We start from the raw sequence: 14,366 nt of genomic DNA, 5'->3' as shown, positions 1-14,366 counted from the left end.
TATAACTCGCGGAGCGCAAGATAAAGTAAGAGTGAGTATGGCATTATATCCTTGGTCGTGGCAGAAAGGCAACATCACCGGGGATGTGTTAGGTTGGAATTTTGAACCGACAAGTGATATCACTAGCCAAATAGGATAGACATTCATCATATGCATCTTTTATATGCTTGCTTGCTTTGATTACTTGAGTTATGCCTATTTGAATAACATGCCTAAATGCTAGTTGAATTACCTATTATATATGTATATTACTTGTGTTTTACTTGCTTGCATTATCTGTGACTGTTTGGTGCTGAGGAGGTCAGTAAACGGCGGTAATGGGATCGCGTGGAGGTTAGGCTGGTTAAGGCTGTGGGATACAGCGGTATGACTGGTTTTAGTTAGAAATCCCCTAAGTTTAGATAATTCTGTTTTGGTTTGTGGTTTAAGTTTTTTTTGGGTTAAGCTTGAATATCTGTGATGTGAAGTTCTAGGATTGTCTTTGGCATCCTGGAACCTTACATCTTACATATTGGGCATTGTTACTATACTGAGAACATCTGGTTCTCATACCATATGTTGTTGTTATTTTTCAGATGCAGATCGTAACCCACCTCGGTGAGTTACGAGATGGTGACGAAGTGGAGGATCTTATGCACTTTTTTGTATTTTGATTATTTGTTGTAGTATTTTCTTTCACATTTTTATTTTCTTTCACACACACACACATGTATCTTGTTTATTTTAATTATTACCTTATGTTTCCTGGAGCTATCTATAAGGTTTTAAATTTATTATGTCTTGTTCTGTTCGTACCTACGCGTTTAATTATCGTGTGTGAACGCTTCGCAAGCTTGAGAACTGTCGTGACATCTTGTTATCCTTCGCTTTATGGCTAGAGGTAATCGCTTTACTGCTAGAGATAAGGCTTAGGGTAACGGAGTGTTACAGAACCCCCAGCCCCAACCCGACCTAGCAGACACTGCAAGACGAGGCCTCTCCTACCCTTCTACATGGCCATCGTTGCTGTGCTACAAAGAAGATCACTCATCGCGCGCCCTCGCTTCCAGTATCTTCCCTATCGCCTCAGCCGTTGGTCTCCGCCGATGCCAATCGGTGGTGGGACTAGGTTTGTCGACGATGACACGACACCACTGTTGAGATTCTCACTCACATGCTACCTCTAATACATCTGTCGTCCTTTGATCCAAGACTTTGACCGCCATTGATGACTGAAAACTTGGTAACTATTGCTACCATTGCTATGATTCTACCCTTGTGTTGTAGCGTCGTTTTCTTTTTCTGCCTCTTTGCACCTTCTTTTCCAACCCGAATCTAGATTGAAGACTCTCTTCTTCAACATTTAGCAGCGTTCTTCTTCTTCTTCCTCAAAGTTTCACTACGCCGCCGCCTTGCTAGGAGTTTTACGTCACCGTCGATCTTTGCATGTTGCTCTTCCACAGCACTGTTAGTCCCTGCACATAGCTATTGTCTGGCATGCATAGGCGGCTGCTGCTGTGCTAAGAACCATCTGTCCAATTGTCCAATGACTCTGAACATGCCGTCATTCCACCAACAAGGATTTGAATAGTTTGAAGAGGGAGAGAAGAACATATTTTAAAAATGATGATAATGGTGAATAGTTCTTAAAGAATAAAATTGAAAAAAAAATGTTGTTGACTATATTTTAATCAGAAGAATTTGAGGATAAAGATAAAATTAATGCAAATCGAAAACATTGAGGATAAAATTGAAAGAAATTAAAATTTAGGAATATTTTTGAAATTTTTGACAAATTTTAGAGACAAAAAATATACTTTATTTTTTCTATTCATAATTCTACGATATGTATTAATATTATGTTTTAATAAATACTTAAAATATGTAATAGGTGTAAACTAATGAATTATTAAAATATAAAAATAATTAATTTAATACAAAAACAAAATAAAAAATTATTTATTATGATAAAAAAAAAATATAATTTTAATTAATTATTTAATTATGACTGAATCAACTAGTTCAACTAGTCATATATTGAATTGAACCAATAATTCGTTAATTTAATACTCTGACCAAGTTAATTGCAGGTTCAATTCCAATAACTATAATTCATATGATTTTTTAAGTGACAAATTTAAAAATTAATTATTTTTATTAATATAGCAATACACAGTTGATTATCTATATAAAACTCTTTTACATTTACAGTCATAAAAAATAAATTCTATAAATTAGTTATAAAATTTGTTATGCATTAATAAAAGGTTAAACTTTTTATCTTTATCTTTTTAACCAATTCCCTTAAGACACTTTGATCAAAAAAATTTTAATCAGTTGTGCCGTCAAATTTGAATAATAAGTATATTAAAATCAGTATTTTAAAAAACTCATAACTTATATATCTAACAATGCTCCGACAAGATTATCTTCAATGAGAAAACACCTATGATAATTTCAACCAAATTAAAATGGCCCCACACATGCATATGAATGGCCACACGGCCACACCGGTGGATATGAGAACTCAAGCACATTTAATTTCAGTGACGTGCAACAACTTGAAATTTCTTCATTTTGGAGGCTCTTCTGTCTAATTCTCTACCAGAAGAATTTGATAAATGCAATATATAAAATCATAGAAAGCCACTAAGCCTTGTGGGCTTGCCTTTTAATTTGTTTGTATGAAAAAGGTTAAGAGGATTTAGATTTGATTTGAGTTGTCCCTAAGTATTTGGTATGGGAAGTAGGGATTAGTGCTTAATCTCTTATATATGGACCCTTTTATATATTTGGCTTCAACAATTGGAAGGTGTTTCATATTTTGTTTCTAAGATCATATGTCTTAAAAGATTAGTTCAATTTCAAATGTTGTCATGTGGATATTATATTAACCACAAGGTGCTTGAGTCGTCCCTAACCTATAATATTTTCTGTAGTACAACTATTTATAATTCAATTAAAATGTTTATTGTGTTGGAATCACTAAATCATTCACTTTTTTAAAAAAATATATAAAGCATTATTTTAGATTCTAATATTAAAAAAAATAATTTCATTCATATAATATTTTATATGTTTTATTTTTATCCAAATGTCTTATTTTATTGAGTAAGAAAGTGAATTTGTATGTAAGTTGACAAGAGAAAAATTATATCGTGCATTGGGATAAAAAAAGAAGACTCATCAAAGGTTCTTGAAAAGATTGGAGTGACATAAAATAGAAGCAAACGTGAGGTATTCCTATTATGTACATATTTCTTGTAATGGGATCTATCACGAACTCTTTGGCTTCGGGCAACTCAATAAACAACATTAGAGTCACCATCTGTATAATCTCAGAATAGAAAACATACAATAGAAAAAAAAAAAATCAGTAGAGATTAGTGAAATACATTGTATATCATTTATTCAAGAATCAATATCTAGGTTATCAGTCATCATCCGTACCATATAATTATACAATGCACACATCAAATGCCTTCCTATATGCTTGGCCATGAGCTTATAAGTCAATTTTCAGCCACTTAACCGACATTACTGATAGCCAATTCCAATCTTAGCCTGTCCATGAGAATGAGTATGAATGCTGGCAACCAATCCCAGCCCTAGCTTTATATAACATTGGCACAAAATCCATTTCATTTGCATGAGTGCAATGATGTAATACCTTGAAAATTATAGCTTAAATCAAATAAATTTAATTTCATGATTATGAGGTTATTAGTAGGTATTTGGAGTGGCAAAATATCATTTTAGGTTAAAACAAGAAAACACATTTGAAAAATACAGAAAAATTTTGGTACATAAAAAATATGATTTTGGGTGATTTTTTCAGCTCCCCAAAATTCAGTACGTAAGAATCGATCCCTGGGTTAAAACAGGATCAATCCTTTACATGAAAAATGCATGAAAGTACCATTTTACCACTTTTAACTTACAAGAAACCTTCGCATATATATTTTAATGAAATAATATCATTCATGTAATATTAAACATTCATTTAAACAACTCTAAAGATCAAAATTAGAAGAAATGAATATACACCGTTGTTTTTATGTGGATGAACTTTTGAAATATAATTCGTCTATTGCGCTGTTGTAATACGCTTTTTCTTTAATGGAGTAAGAATAAGCACGGTTGTAATTAATACGCTTTTTCTTAAAGGAGTGAGAATAATTTGTACATCAAAGAACAAAGTGGGTGGATACCCGCAAAAAACATTCTGACGTTCAAGTCAGTATATAAGTATTTAAAAGGTATAAAAATTTTATAATTATAGAATGTTAAACATGAAATAAAACTTATCATGTCGTCTCCTTTAAGATATAGAAATAGGTGTCTTTATAGGCATAGAGTTGATGATAGAGTTGAAGTTATGACTGTTGGTCAATATGTCAGAATAATAGTTATTAAGATCGTCCGTTACAAATTTAGAATGAAGGCAAATAAAGTTGAATTATGACTCAAAATGCACAATAAAAACCGAGCTATAAGGTAATAGATTATAACCAAGTTTTGTCTGCCGATCATACGATCTAGGCTAAGTTTAGAAAATAAAATAACTTATAACAGTTAAAAGATAAGTGAATAATGATATAGTGAGCCCCAAGCTTAGTCGGGTTATTATATCGGCACTTATTTAAAAAAAAATTGAGTGGTAAGAGTTATTCAATTAAGATAGTTGTGTGGGAAATATTTTTTCGCTTGAGAACAATTTTCATGATATGCATATAGCATTTGATTTTATGTGAACTCGAAAGTTCAGAAATATATATCTATTAATGAAATCGATTGTATGATCCAAAAATATAATGATTAATTATTTTAAAAAATTTTCCGACTTACAATAATTCATTGATGAATTTTTTACTTAAAATAATTAATTATTGAATATTTGCTTTATAATAAGATTTGTTTGATATGAATAATATAAATTGAGACATTGAATATATATGAAGTTGCAGCATATATTAAATAATATATTATGTGAAACTAAAAGAGTTCAAAATAAAAAATATACCTTAAAATTGATAATCGTAGAAAAAAAATAATATGAATATCATATAAAATGCCAATTCAATCACGTTTAATGTGAGTTATTTTTTTAACATTTAAACTTTGTCTTGTAACATCTACATTAACTTGATAATAAAATAATAAAATAATTAGTCACTAAATGACATAATAAGCGTTATTTAGTCATTACAATACAACGAGACATATTTTTCGTATAACAATAATAAATATAATAGTTCTATAAAATTAATATACAATTGATTTTTTATGAAATTTAATTTTAAGATTTAAATTTATCATTATTTTTATTTAATTGTATAAATAAAATCATTAAGCAACATTAGGAGTAGCAAAACGGACTGAATCTGTTGAGTCGATCCGCTAAATTCGCTAAAGAAAACAGGTCGGGTTAGGATTTGGAGCCTACAAAAAATAAAAAAATCCATCAAACCTGCCACCCGCACCGTCAAATTGACGGATTTTGGTGGCACAGGGAGGACCAATCTGCCAGGCAAAAGATTTTTATTTTTCTTTTTTTTATTAAATAAAAAAGTGATTACTATTATAAAATTAATAATTATAGAATTTTCAAATATTTTTTTGTTTTTATTGCTTTTTTTCTTCTTTTAGTTATTAACTTTATTTATTTTATTTTACAATTTCGTATACTTGTTTAAATTATGTGACTTATTTTTTAAAATAAAGATGGTTCTATTGACAAATATTATTTTGAACAATTGTATTGAAGTTTTATAATTTGACTATTTTTATTTGTATTTAATTTTTTTAATTATTATTTTTAATTAATTTTAATAAATTTTATTTTTCAAAAAATAAAAGTCAAGTGAGCTAGTCCGCCGATCTGCCAATCTGCCATAAAATGAGGCAAGCTGGCATTTTGAACTCATCTTAGTTGGCGGGGCGGACCGACTTATCCCATTTATGGGGCAGACTATGGCATGGTGGGGCGAGTCGGCCCGCTTTGCCACCCCTAAGCAACATGATGAAATAAAAATTTAGTTGACATATATGATTGTTATATGTCATTATTATAAAGAAATAACTTTGTATTTTAATATAGGATATCTCTTTTTCATTATTTTTTTTCAAAATAAAAACACAAGAATTAGAACTTGTTTAAAATGCTAGAAATTAGAATTCATTCGAGAGTTGAATTCTTTTTCTTATTTTGAAACAACTAAAAATGAATGATTTGAATTTCTTTAAAAATTCTAATTCTCATTTTTTTATTTGTAAATCAGATCAAAAGAGGTATGATTTTCAAATAAACTCTCGCACTCTTCAAATTTAAATTCTATTCTATTAATATATTATAGTAATTTTAAATAATGGAATTGAGTTTCAAATAGAAATGAATTCTTTTTTCAAAAGAAATAGAATTATTTTCTTATATTAAATGATTTCTAAACAAGTTCTTAATGATCTTTAATAATAAAAATAGAAAACAATGAGTATTGTCTTGTAAAAATATAAAAAAAATAGAGAGAGAAAAAAAATACTATTTGTAAAAATTATTCAAATTATAGAATATATATTGAAGTTTAAATATTACTAATAAATTAGTAAATATTAGTTACACAAAATATAAATACAAAAATATGTGTGAATAAAATATATAATTTTACTTGTATAAATAGAGAACTTTAAAAAAATTAACAAAATTAAATATTATATATTTTTTTTTCTAATGAGAATACTTTTAGCTGAGATTAAAATTGCTATATATGTTATATAACTTTATGAAAACCGATCATAATTGAAAGTTGTCTAGCATTAAAGTATGCAAATTGCAAAAATATCGTAGAGAATACTTAAAAAATTGTTAAAAGGTATTAAATAAAATTTTAAATAAAATTATTGAATTTGGTTCAAAAATTTGAATATAAATCAAATTTTATAAATTTGAGGGGAGTAGAAATTATTTTACTCGTCTTCACCGATGGTGCCAATTATTCTTGTGTGGATGAACTTTTGAGATATAACTTGTAAGTACCAAAATTTTTGAAAATTTTTTATTATAAACTAATTAAATTTAATTATTTATTTATGACTTTAATTTCAGAAATTTTTTTATTAAAAATAATTAAAGTAAGTTTTGATTAATTGAGTTTGAAGTAAATTAAGATTCTTATTCAATTTTATAATTATTGAAGTGTTTTCTATATTTAAATTATAAAGTTTAGTAATTGTAGAATAATAAGAATTTTATATGATTTAGTTTAAATAATAGAGATTTCGAAATTTAATACTTTCAATTTTTACAGACAAAGAAAATTAATTATATTACCTCTAATCCTTTAATTAGAGTATTTCATTGAAATTGATTTGTAAATTTATAATTAAATAATATTTTTTTTAAAGATAATATTATTGAATTAAAATTGGTTTTTAATTACTCTATTACCTCTAATTTTAGTAAAATGACTAAACTGCCCTTAACCCTAATTCTGTTATACTCACCGCCTCCCTTTCCTCTTTGCGCAGCCTCCAACCCTCCTTTCCTCAAACTTTCTTCATTCCAACCTTTCACACACAAAACAAACACATTCACATACATGGAAAGAGGGATCCACAGGAAGAGAGGAAGAGATCTACAATCGAGAAAGGGAGGAGAGGAGAGCGACACAGCTGCTGCGAGCTGGTCGCCGCCGAGCCCATCACCTGTGCTGTTCATCTTCATCGCCGCCAGCTGAAGAGAGATGCAATGGAGAGAGAGAAAGAGAGGGTCCGCGGAGGGTGGTCGCCGTCGTGGAGTCCGCGCCAGTGCCGTTGCAAAGGAACGTCCCTGCCGTCGCGGAGGAACGTCCCTGCTATTGTGAACTATCGCCATCGCCGACCAGAACCCATCGTCCTCGCCGGGAAGCACGTCGCCGCTCTGCTGTTTGTCCAGCCTGAGCCATCGCCGTCGTTATCGTCCCTGCCGTGAAGCCCGTCGTCGATGCTGCAACTGTCAGTGCCGTCGTCGTCGCCAAAGGGAGCCAACATCGCCGTCGTCCATGGGTGAAGCAGAGGAGAGAGATCCGCGAAGAAGGCAGGATCGCAACCCGTCCAGCCACCACGCACAGTTGCCGCTCGAGTCGCCGGCGCCATCCTCGTCAAACCGCCACTTCCGAAGCTTCTGGCCGCGCCTCTGCCGCCGTAGAACACTGCTGCCGAAATTTTATAAAATTGAAAGTTTGGTTTAAAGTAATTATTTAAAAAGATTTAGTTTTTAAACGTTATATGTTTTAAGATTGATTTATTTAGAAAAGAAAGAATTATTTTTTGGATGGGATTGTTGATGAACGGAATGGAAAGAAGAATGGTGAGGATTGACTTTGAAATATGATTTTTGATTTGGAAATGAGATATGGATTGACGAATGATGATGATATTGAGAATGGCTTAGATATTGATGAATGATGAGTGAATTATTCAGATGGCTTATGAATTTGAATTATCTGAGACACGAGTTTCCTTGGGTAGACGCAATGGCTTGCCACCACTTGTTCCAGCTTGAAACTTGATACTCTATTGACCTTACGACGTAAGGGTGACCGGACACTAATAAATTTCCGGGAATGGAGCGATTTTTGGAAAACCTGTCCTTTGTATGCTATATTTAGCATTAGTGAATAGGACATTGATCTGGCACCATGTATTAGTTGGAGTTTTACATTCAAACAAGTGTAACTTCGATAATATGGTTTGAATTTTGATTGTGTAATTTTAAGATTTCGAGTCATGAGAATGAGAAATGTTGACTACTATATGTTAGGGACCATAATCATATAACTATCTCTAAATGTAGTACCATTCCTTGATGAAATTTTCCTTGGAGCTTTGAGTGCTTAATCATAAGAACTGATATGGATTAAGGAATATTCAATGAATTAATGCATTAACTTGCAGCATTGCCCCAGAAAATTGAGGTCTTATGATACATTTTTTCAATGTCTCTTTCAACAACAGTAATTTGCTTTTTGTTGTTGTGTTAGAAACTTGTATTATGATCTTAGAATATTATATATGCTTTTGTATGACACTGAGTTTATTAGTCTGTGATATCTTAATTTTATAGGCAAAAGCGCATAATCATTTGGATTTTCTGAAGTCAAGAATGAATATAGGAATGGCATCATTAACTCAAACTCATTATCAAATACACACATCAACTAACAGGAAGGAACATCATAGAAGCCTGATATTATTAAACTCTGGAAAAGCATTTCAACTCCAGGGACTTAGTTTTCCTCATACTCGAATAAAAGAATCAAGCATATGCTGCACAAAGTTGACTCCGTGGGAGCCGTCACCTTTCACTTATGCTCCTACAGATAATCAGAGTGATAAGTTCTTGCCAAGTTCGGCCAATATATTTGAAACTCTTGATCCTAGTAAAACAGCTGAATCGATTACAGAAAATGCCGAAGCATCTGCAGAGACTGAGAATCACTCAGGCATGCAATTTCAGCTTTTCAAGTGGCCTATGTGGCTTCTAGGTCCTTCTATTCTCCTTGCAACCGGCATGGTGCCGACGTTATGGTTACCAATATCCTCAATCTTTCTTGGTCCCAATATAGCAAGCCTACTTTCCTTGGTTGGACTTGATTGCATCTTTAACCTCGGCGCAACCCTTTTTCTCCTCATGGCTGACTCTGTTTCGCGTCCGAAGAATCCAATGCAAGAATGCAACAGCAAGGCACCCTTCAGCTACCGGTTCTGGAACATAGTTGCTACTCTAACCGGATTCATCATCCCAATGTTGCTGATGTTTGGATCTGATAAGGGCATTCTGCAGCCTCAACTTCCTCTCATCTCGTCGTTAGTTCTATTTGGACCTTATCTTCTTCTATTGTCAGTACAGGTTCTGACTGAGATACTGACTTGGCATTGGCAATCACCGGTCTGGCTCGTTACCCCAGTCATATACGAGTCCTACCGTGTTCTGCAGCTAATGAGGGGGTTGAAGCTCGGAGCCGAACTTGGTGTGCCGGCATGGATGATGCATACTATTAGGGGGCTGGTTTGCTGGTGGGTGCTAATTCTTGGTTTGCAGCTTATGAGGGTTGCTTGGTTTGCAGGTTTTAATGCTCGAGGCCGAAAGCAGCAATCGCCTTCGTCCAATACTTCGGCTGCTAATGGTGTTTACTGATTGCTGCAACATCAAATAACAAGAAAGAGACATTCTTATGGATTCAATAGATATGGTTTGAATTTTGTTATGGTCTTATGGATGTTTTCAATCCTATGTGTAGTGATAGACTGATAGTGATACACATAAATATATAATAGCTAGTTAAACACATTAAATGCTTCTTAGATTCAATACAAGAGTATCCTTTTACAATTCTTTTTGCTGTTCTTGTGTTATCTCTTAAAGTTGTGAACAAACTGATGGATATGTTTGCACAAAAAGCTTATGCTAATGGAATGTGAATCATAAAGAAAAACTGTGTATTCTTTTTCCTTTTTTTTTAATTTATTTGCAGGTAACAGGATAAGTTATATATTGTTAATTACTTGTTATTTTGGCTCTTCTAGGTTCCAGCTTTTGTATCTAGATTGAGCCTAGACATGAATTCTTTTTATCCTAAAAAATATGCTTTAGTTTTGTTGGTATCCTTGTCTTTTTCATTTCTATAGCAAAATCCTCATTCCTTGTGAAGTTGACTTGCTTTTGAATGTGTATTTTGATGAATTACACAATTATAGTAATGGACAAAGATTGAATTTTTTGAATTCCCTGTAAATGGAATGTTCATGATTTTTTAATGAATGAAATATGAAGGTGTTCATTTAAAATCGTTAAGAATTACCAAACATTTATAAATTATAACAATTATTATATTTTCAAATGATGTAAACTTGCAAATATACCTCTCTTATGTTTAATACTGAACATTTAAAATGTAAATTGTTGCTCATATTTTGTTATTATTGAATTAAGTTACTCTCTTTTTTGGTGTCCAATTAAATTAAACTAGTCAAATACAACTTAAAAAATCAATTTGAAAAAAAAATCTGTTTTTGTGTTTTTGGTCATCGGAAAAAAATTGTCTACATTTCTTTTTTTTTTGGTCGATGGATTGGACAACCCCCAATCCTAGGTACCCCAGTGGATTGGACAACCCCCAATCCTAGGTACACAATACACACCCACACATACCTCATATACTTACCAATTTTTCTTCTCGGTTGCAGCTGGTAGGACTCGAACCCGAGACCTTTGAGATGAGGAAGGGGCGGAATGCCGTGTGAGCTACGGCTCATTGGCTCCCATAACATTCCAAATGCATATCATTTGTCCCATACCTCTAATATTCATATAGTCATGTTGGATAGAATTTTTTTTAATTTAATTTAAAGTTTAATCCATCAATAAAGAGAGTAAGTGTAATGAACTACAAAACTTTGAAAAAAGAAAAAAAAAACATCATTATACAAGCTAGCTATTATATTGAGAGGATCTACGGATTTAATTTATAAGACTCTTTTTGTAGATATTAATTCTCAAATATAAAACTCTATTTCAAAAATTGACCCCACAAAATCTGTAGCAGCAAGATCGAGTTTGGCATGTATAGGAGGTGTTTTGCACTCTATGAAGCAAAAGAAAGAATCGCAATGTAGGAACCTATGATGGTTTTCTTTGATGGAGTCATTGTGATGAGCTATTCAAGTCATGTTGCTTTCTCATTGTTTTGCATATGCTCTAATATCTTGAACTAGCTTTCTCACCTCTATAATATTGTACTTTAATCATACTTTATCTATATATTTTTTTTAAAAAAACAAAGTAAGTCAGTTTATGTAAAATCCTTTTTTTTTTCTCCATTGGAAATCAGTTAAGAGAATTCTAAGGTATCTAGTTGGTTCAATTGAGTGAGGGTTATTGTTAGAATATAATTAGGATCAATTAGGATTATCTAGCATATCTGCATATTTATTATAAGATATTACGTCTTTATTATTTTGATTCTCTTAGCACCTATAAATATTCTTCTATATTGTATCATTCTAGACAACTTGAATACACTCAATAATATACCATCTTTTCTCTAATTTAGTCTCTTGTTTCTAACACCATTTATTCATTAATTTTCAAATTTTTGCCTTCACCAATGCAAATTAAGCATTAGACATTGATGAAGATCAATCTCAGGTTATTATGTCTTTTTAGGAAGTCATTTAGTTGCATAATCAAGTAGAAAATAACATGCTGTGAGCAAGTCCAGTGCAAAATCTAAGATTAGAAACCTGATAGCAGATGATACTAACCTTATTTGACTGTAGAATCTTCTATTTGAACTAGGACTCAAGCATTCAAGTACTCCAACTATATATTGTGATAATACAAGTGCTTGTGCAGATTTTAGCAAATCCAATTTTAATAGTTGAACAAAGCATTTTGAACTTGATATTCATTTGTCACTTAGTGATTTAGAACAACCTCCACATATCTATATTCCATGCATGGACCACCAAACTTTTATCTCTAGCAGAGTTTGATAAATTTAAGAACAAGCTCAAAGTCACATAAAAAATGTCATTGAGCTTGAAAGGTGATGATTGAGATAAAGAAGATGAAGATTATGTTGCTATACCACTATCTACTAACAAATAGTTAACTCTTTCTATGTTTAGTAAGGCAGTTAGCTTAGATGATGTTAACTCTCTATATATACCTCCTATCACAATATGAAGATCATGCTTTGTAAAATTAGATTATAATTTCTCATTTTTAATATCATCATCATTCAGATAATTTTTTGAGTTTTTAGTTTCTCTTTACACTTTTTTCTGTTATATATTGTTCTTCTTCAGCTCAACTTCAACTTCTTCATAAGGATATTAAAAAAAAGTGTTATAATTTGAAGAAAGGATTAAACTTTCACTCAAAAATATAATTATGAATTTTTTTAGATAAATAAATTATAGGATAATTAATTTTATACGATTTTTCTCAATGAAAATCAAATATATAATACTCTTTCTTTCGTTATTTATATAAATCATTTTTTTTTGGTGACTTATATAAATCATTTTAAGATGTTTAATTTTATATTCGAAAATAAATCATGTTTAAAAAGATATATTTTATGAGTTAAATTTTAAAGTAAAAGTGCACATCAATCATAAAAGAATATTATGTTTTACAAAAATACATATATTTTAATATCCTATCATTGTTTATTCACAAATTTAATACTGTTCATTAACATATAAATTATGATAAGATAATAAATTTTTATAATTATACATAAAATACAATAGTCCAATATAATTTAGGGTAAAAAACGCATATAAACCGAGGACAGATTTTAATTACGCAATTCAGTCAAACCAGATTCTCATTCATTAATCAACCAAAACACACTATAATATAATTCGAAGCAACAAAATTCGAATTAGATTTGTTCATAATTCGAATCGACTTAACTCGAATTATGACCAATCATTGCGCACAAGTAGATCGAATCAAGTTGCTACGAATTACACAATCATAGTTCGAATTTAGTCAATTCGAATTACATGTATTTCGTGACATAGAGAAAGTTCGAATAGTATCAATTCGAATTACTCTTTTTTGCATATGTGCTACTGACGGGAGAGAGAGAGACTTAAAAGTGTTGAAGATAAAGGACTCAGAAGCTGATGACAAAGCAGCGCTCTGCCTCTCACCCAATGTTCTGTGTTCTATCATAAATGCAATTAAGAGTTAACTGCGAGAGTAATTACGGTTATTAAAAAAATTTAAATATTTTTATTTAATACATATAAATAAATACCTTCAAAATTTAAATATTTTATATTTTTAATAAAAAATTTAAATTTATAAATTTAATATGTACTCTTAAAGTACAAAATAGATAAATTCTAAAATTTATGTTAAATTTAACAATTTAACCATTTTAAATTTTATTATACTTTTATATTTTATGTACTTAATTTATATTTTAATTTTTTGTAAAATCCCAATTTTTTTTACTCTAGTAATATTTCATTAGATTCATTACTCCATTTTGAGAAAGAAGACTGGCCTCTTAAAAATTTTTATATCAAATTTTTATTTAACTCCTAATAGTTAATTTTGTTAATGAAATATTCTGTAACCAAATTTATATAATTAATACTAAATAAGATAAGTTCTGACTATTTTTTTTTGTCTACCTAACAATATTAATTCCTAATATTTTTGTTAGGGTACAAATTTACCACCACAACTATTGGCTACCTAGCAATATTAATCTCTAATTTTTAATTTTTAATTTTATTGTCAAATAATAAAAAATATAATTTTAATTTTAATAATACTTTTTAAATATTTCTAAAATTGTGTAATCATCAAAATATATATATATATA

The 14,366-nt window shown here is 30.6% G+C and overlaps 1 protein-coding gene across 1 annotated transcript; it reads left to right on the top strand.

Annotated features, from left to right (window-relative positions):
- The first annotated feature begins 9,055 nt into the window (after positions 1-9,055).
- Positions 9,056-10,355, top strand: LOC107457635 (uncharacterized). The gene has a single exon (XM_016075808.3). The coding sequence runs from the start codon at positions 9,119-9,121 to the stop codon at positions 10,151-10,153; it is 1,035 nt and encodes a 344-aa protein (XP_015931294.1). The 5' UTR covers positions 9,056-9,118; the 3' UTR covers positions 10,154-10,355.
- Positions 10,356-14,366: the final 4,011 nt, after the last annotated feature.

This window comes from Arachis duranensis, chromosome 7, assembly GCF_000817695.3.
Source record: "Arachis duranensis cultivar V14167 chromosome 7, aradu.V14167.gnm2.J7QH, whole genome shotgun sequence".
Taxonomy (NCBI): domain Eukaryota; kingdom Viridiplantae; phylum Streptophyta; class Magnoliopsida; order Fabales; family Fabaceae; genus Arachis; species Arachis duranensis.
The sequence above is the reverse complement of the archived record's forward strand: the minus strand, read 5'-3'. Positions and strand labels throughout refer to the sequence as shown.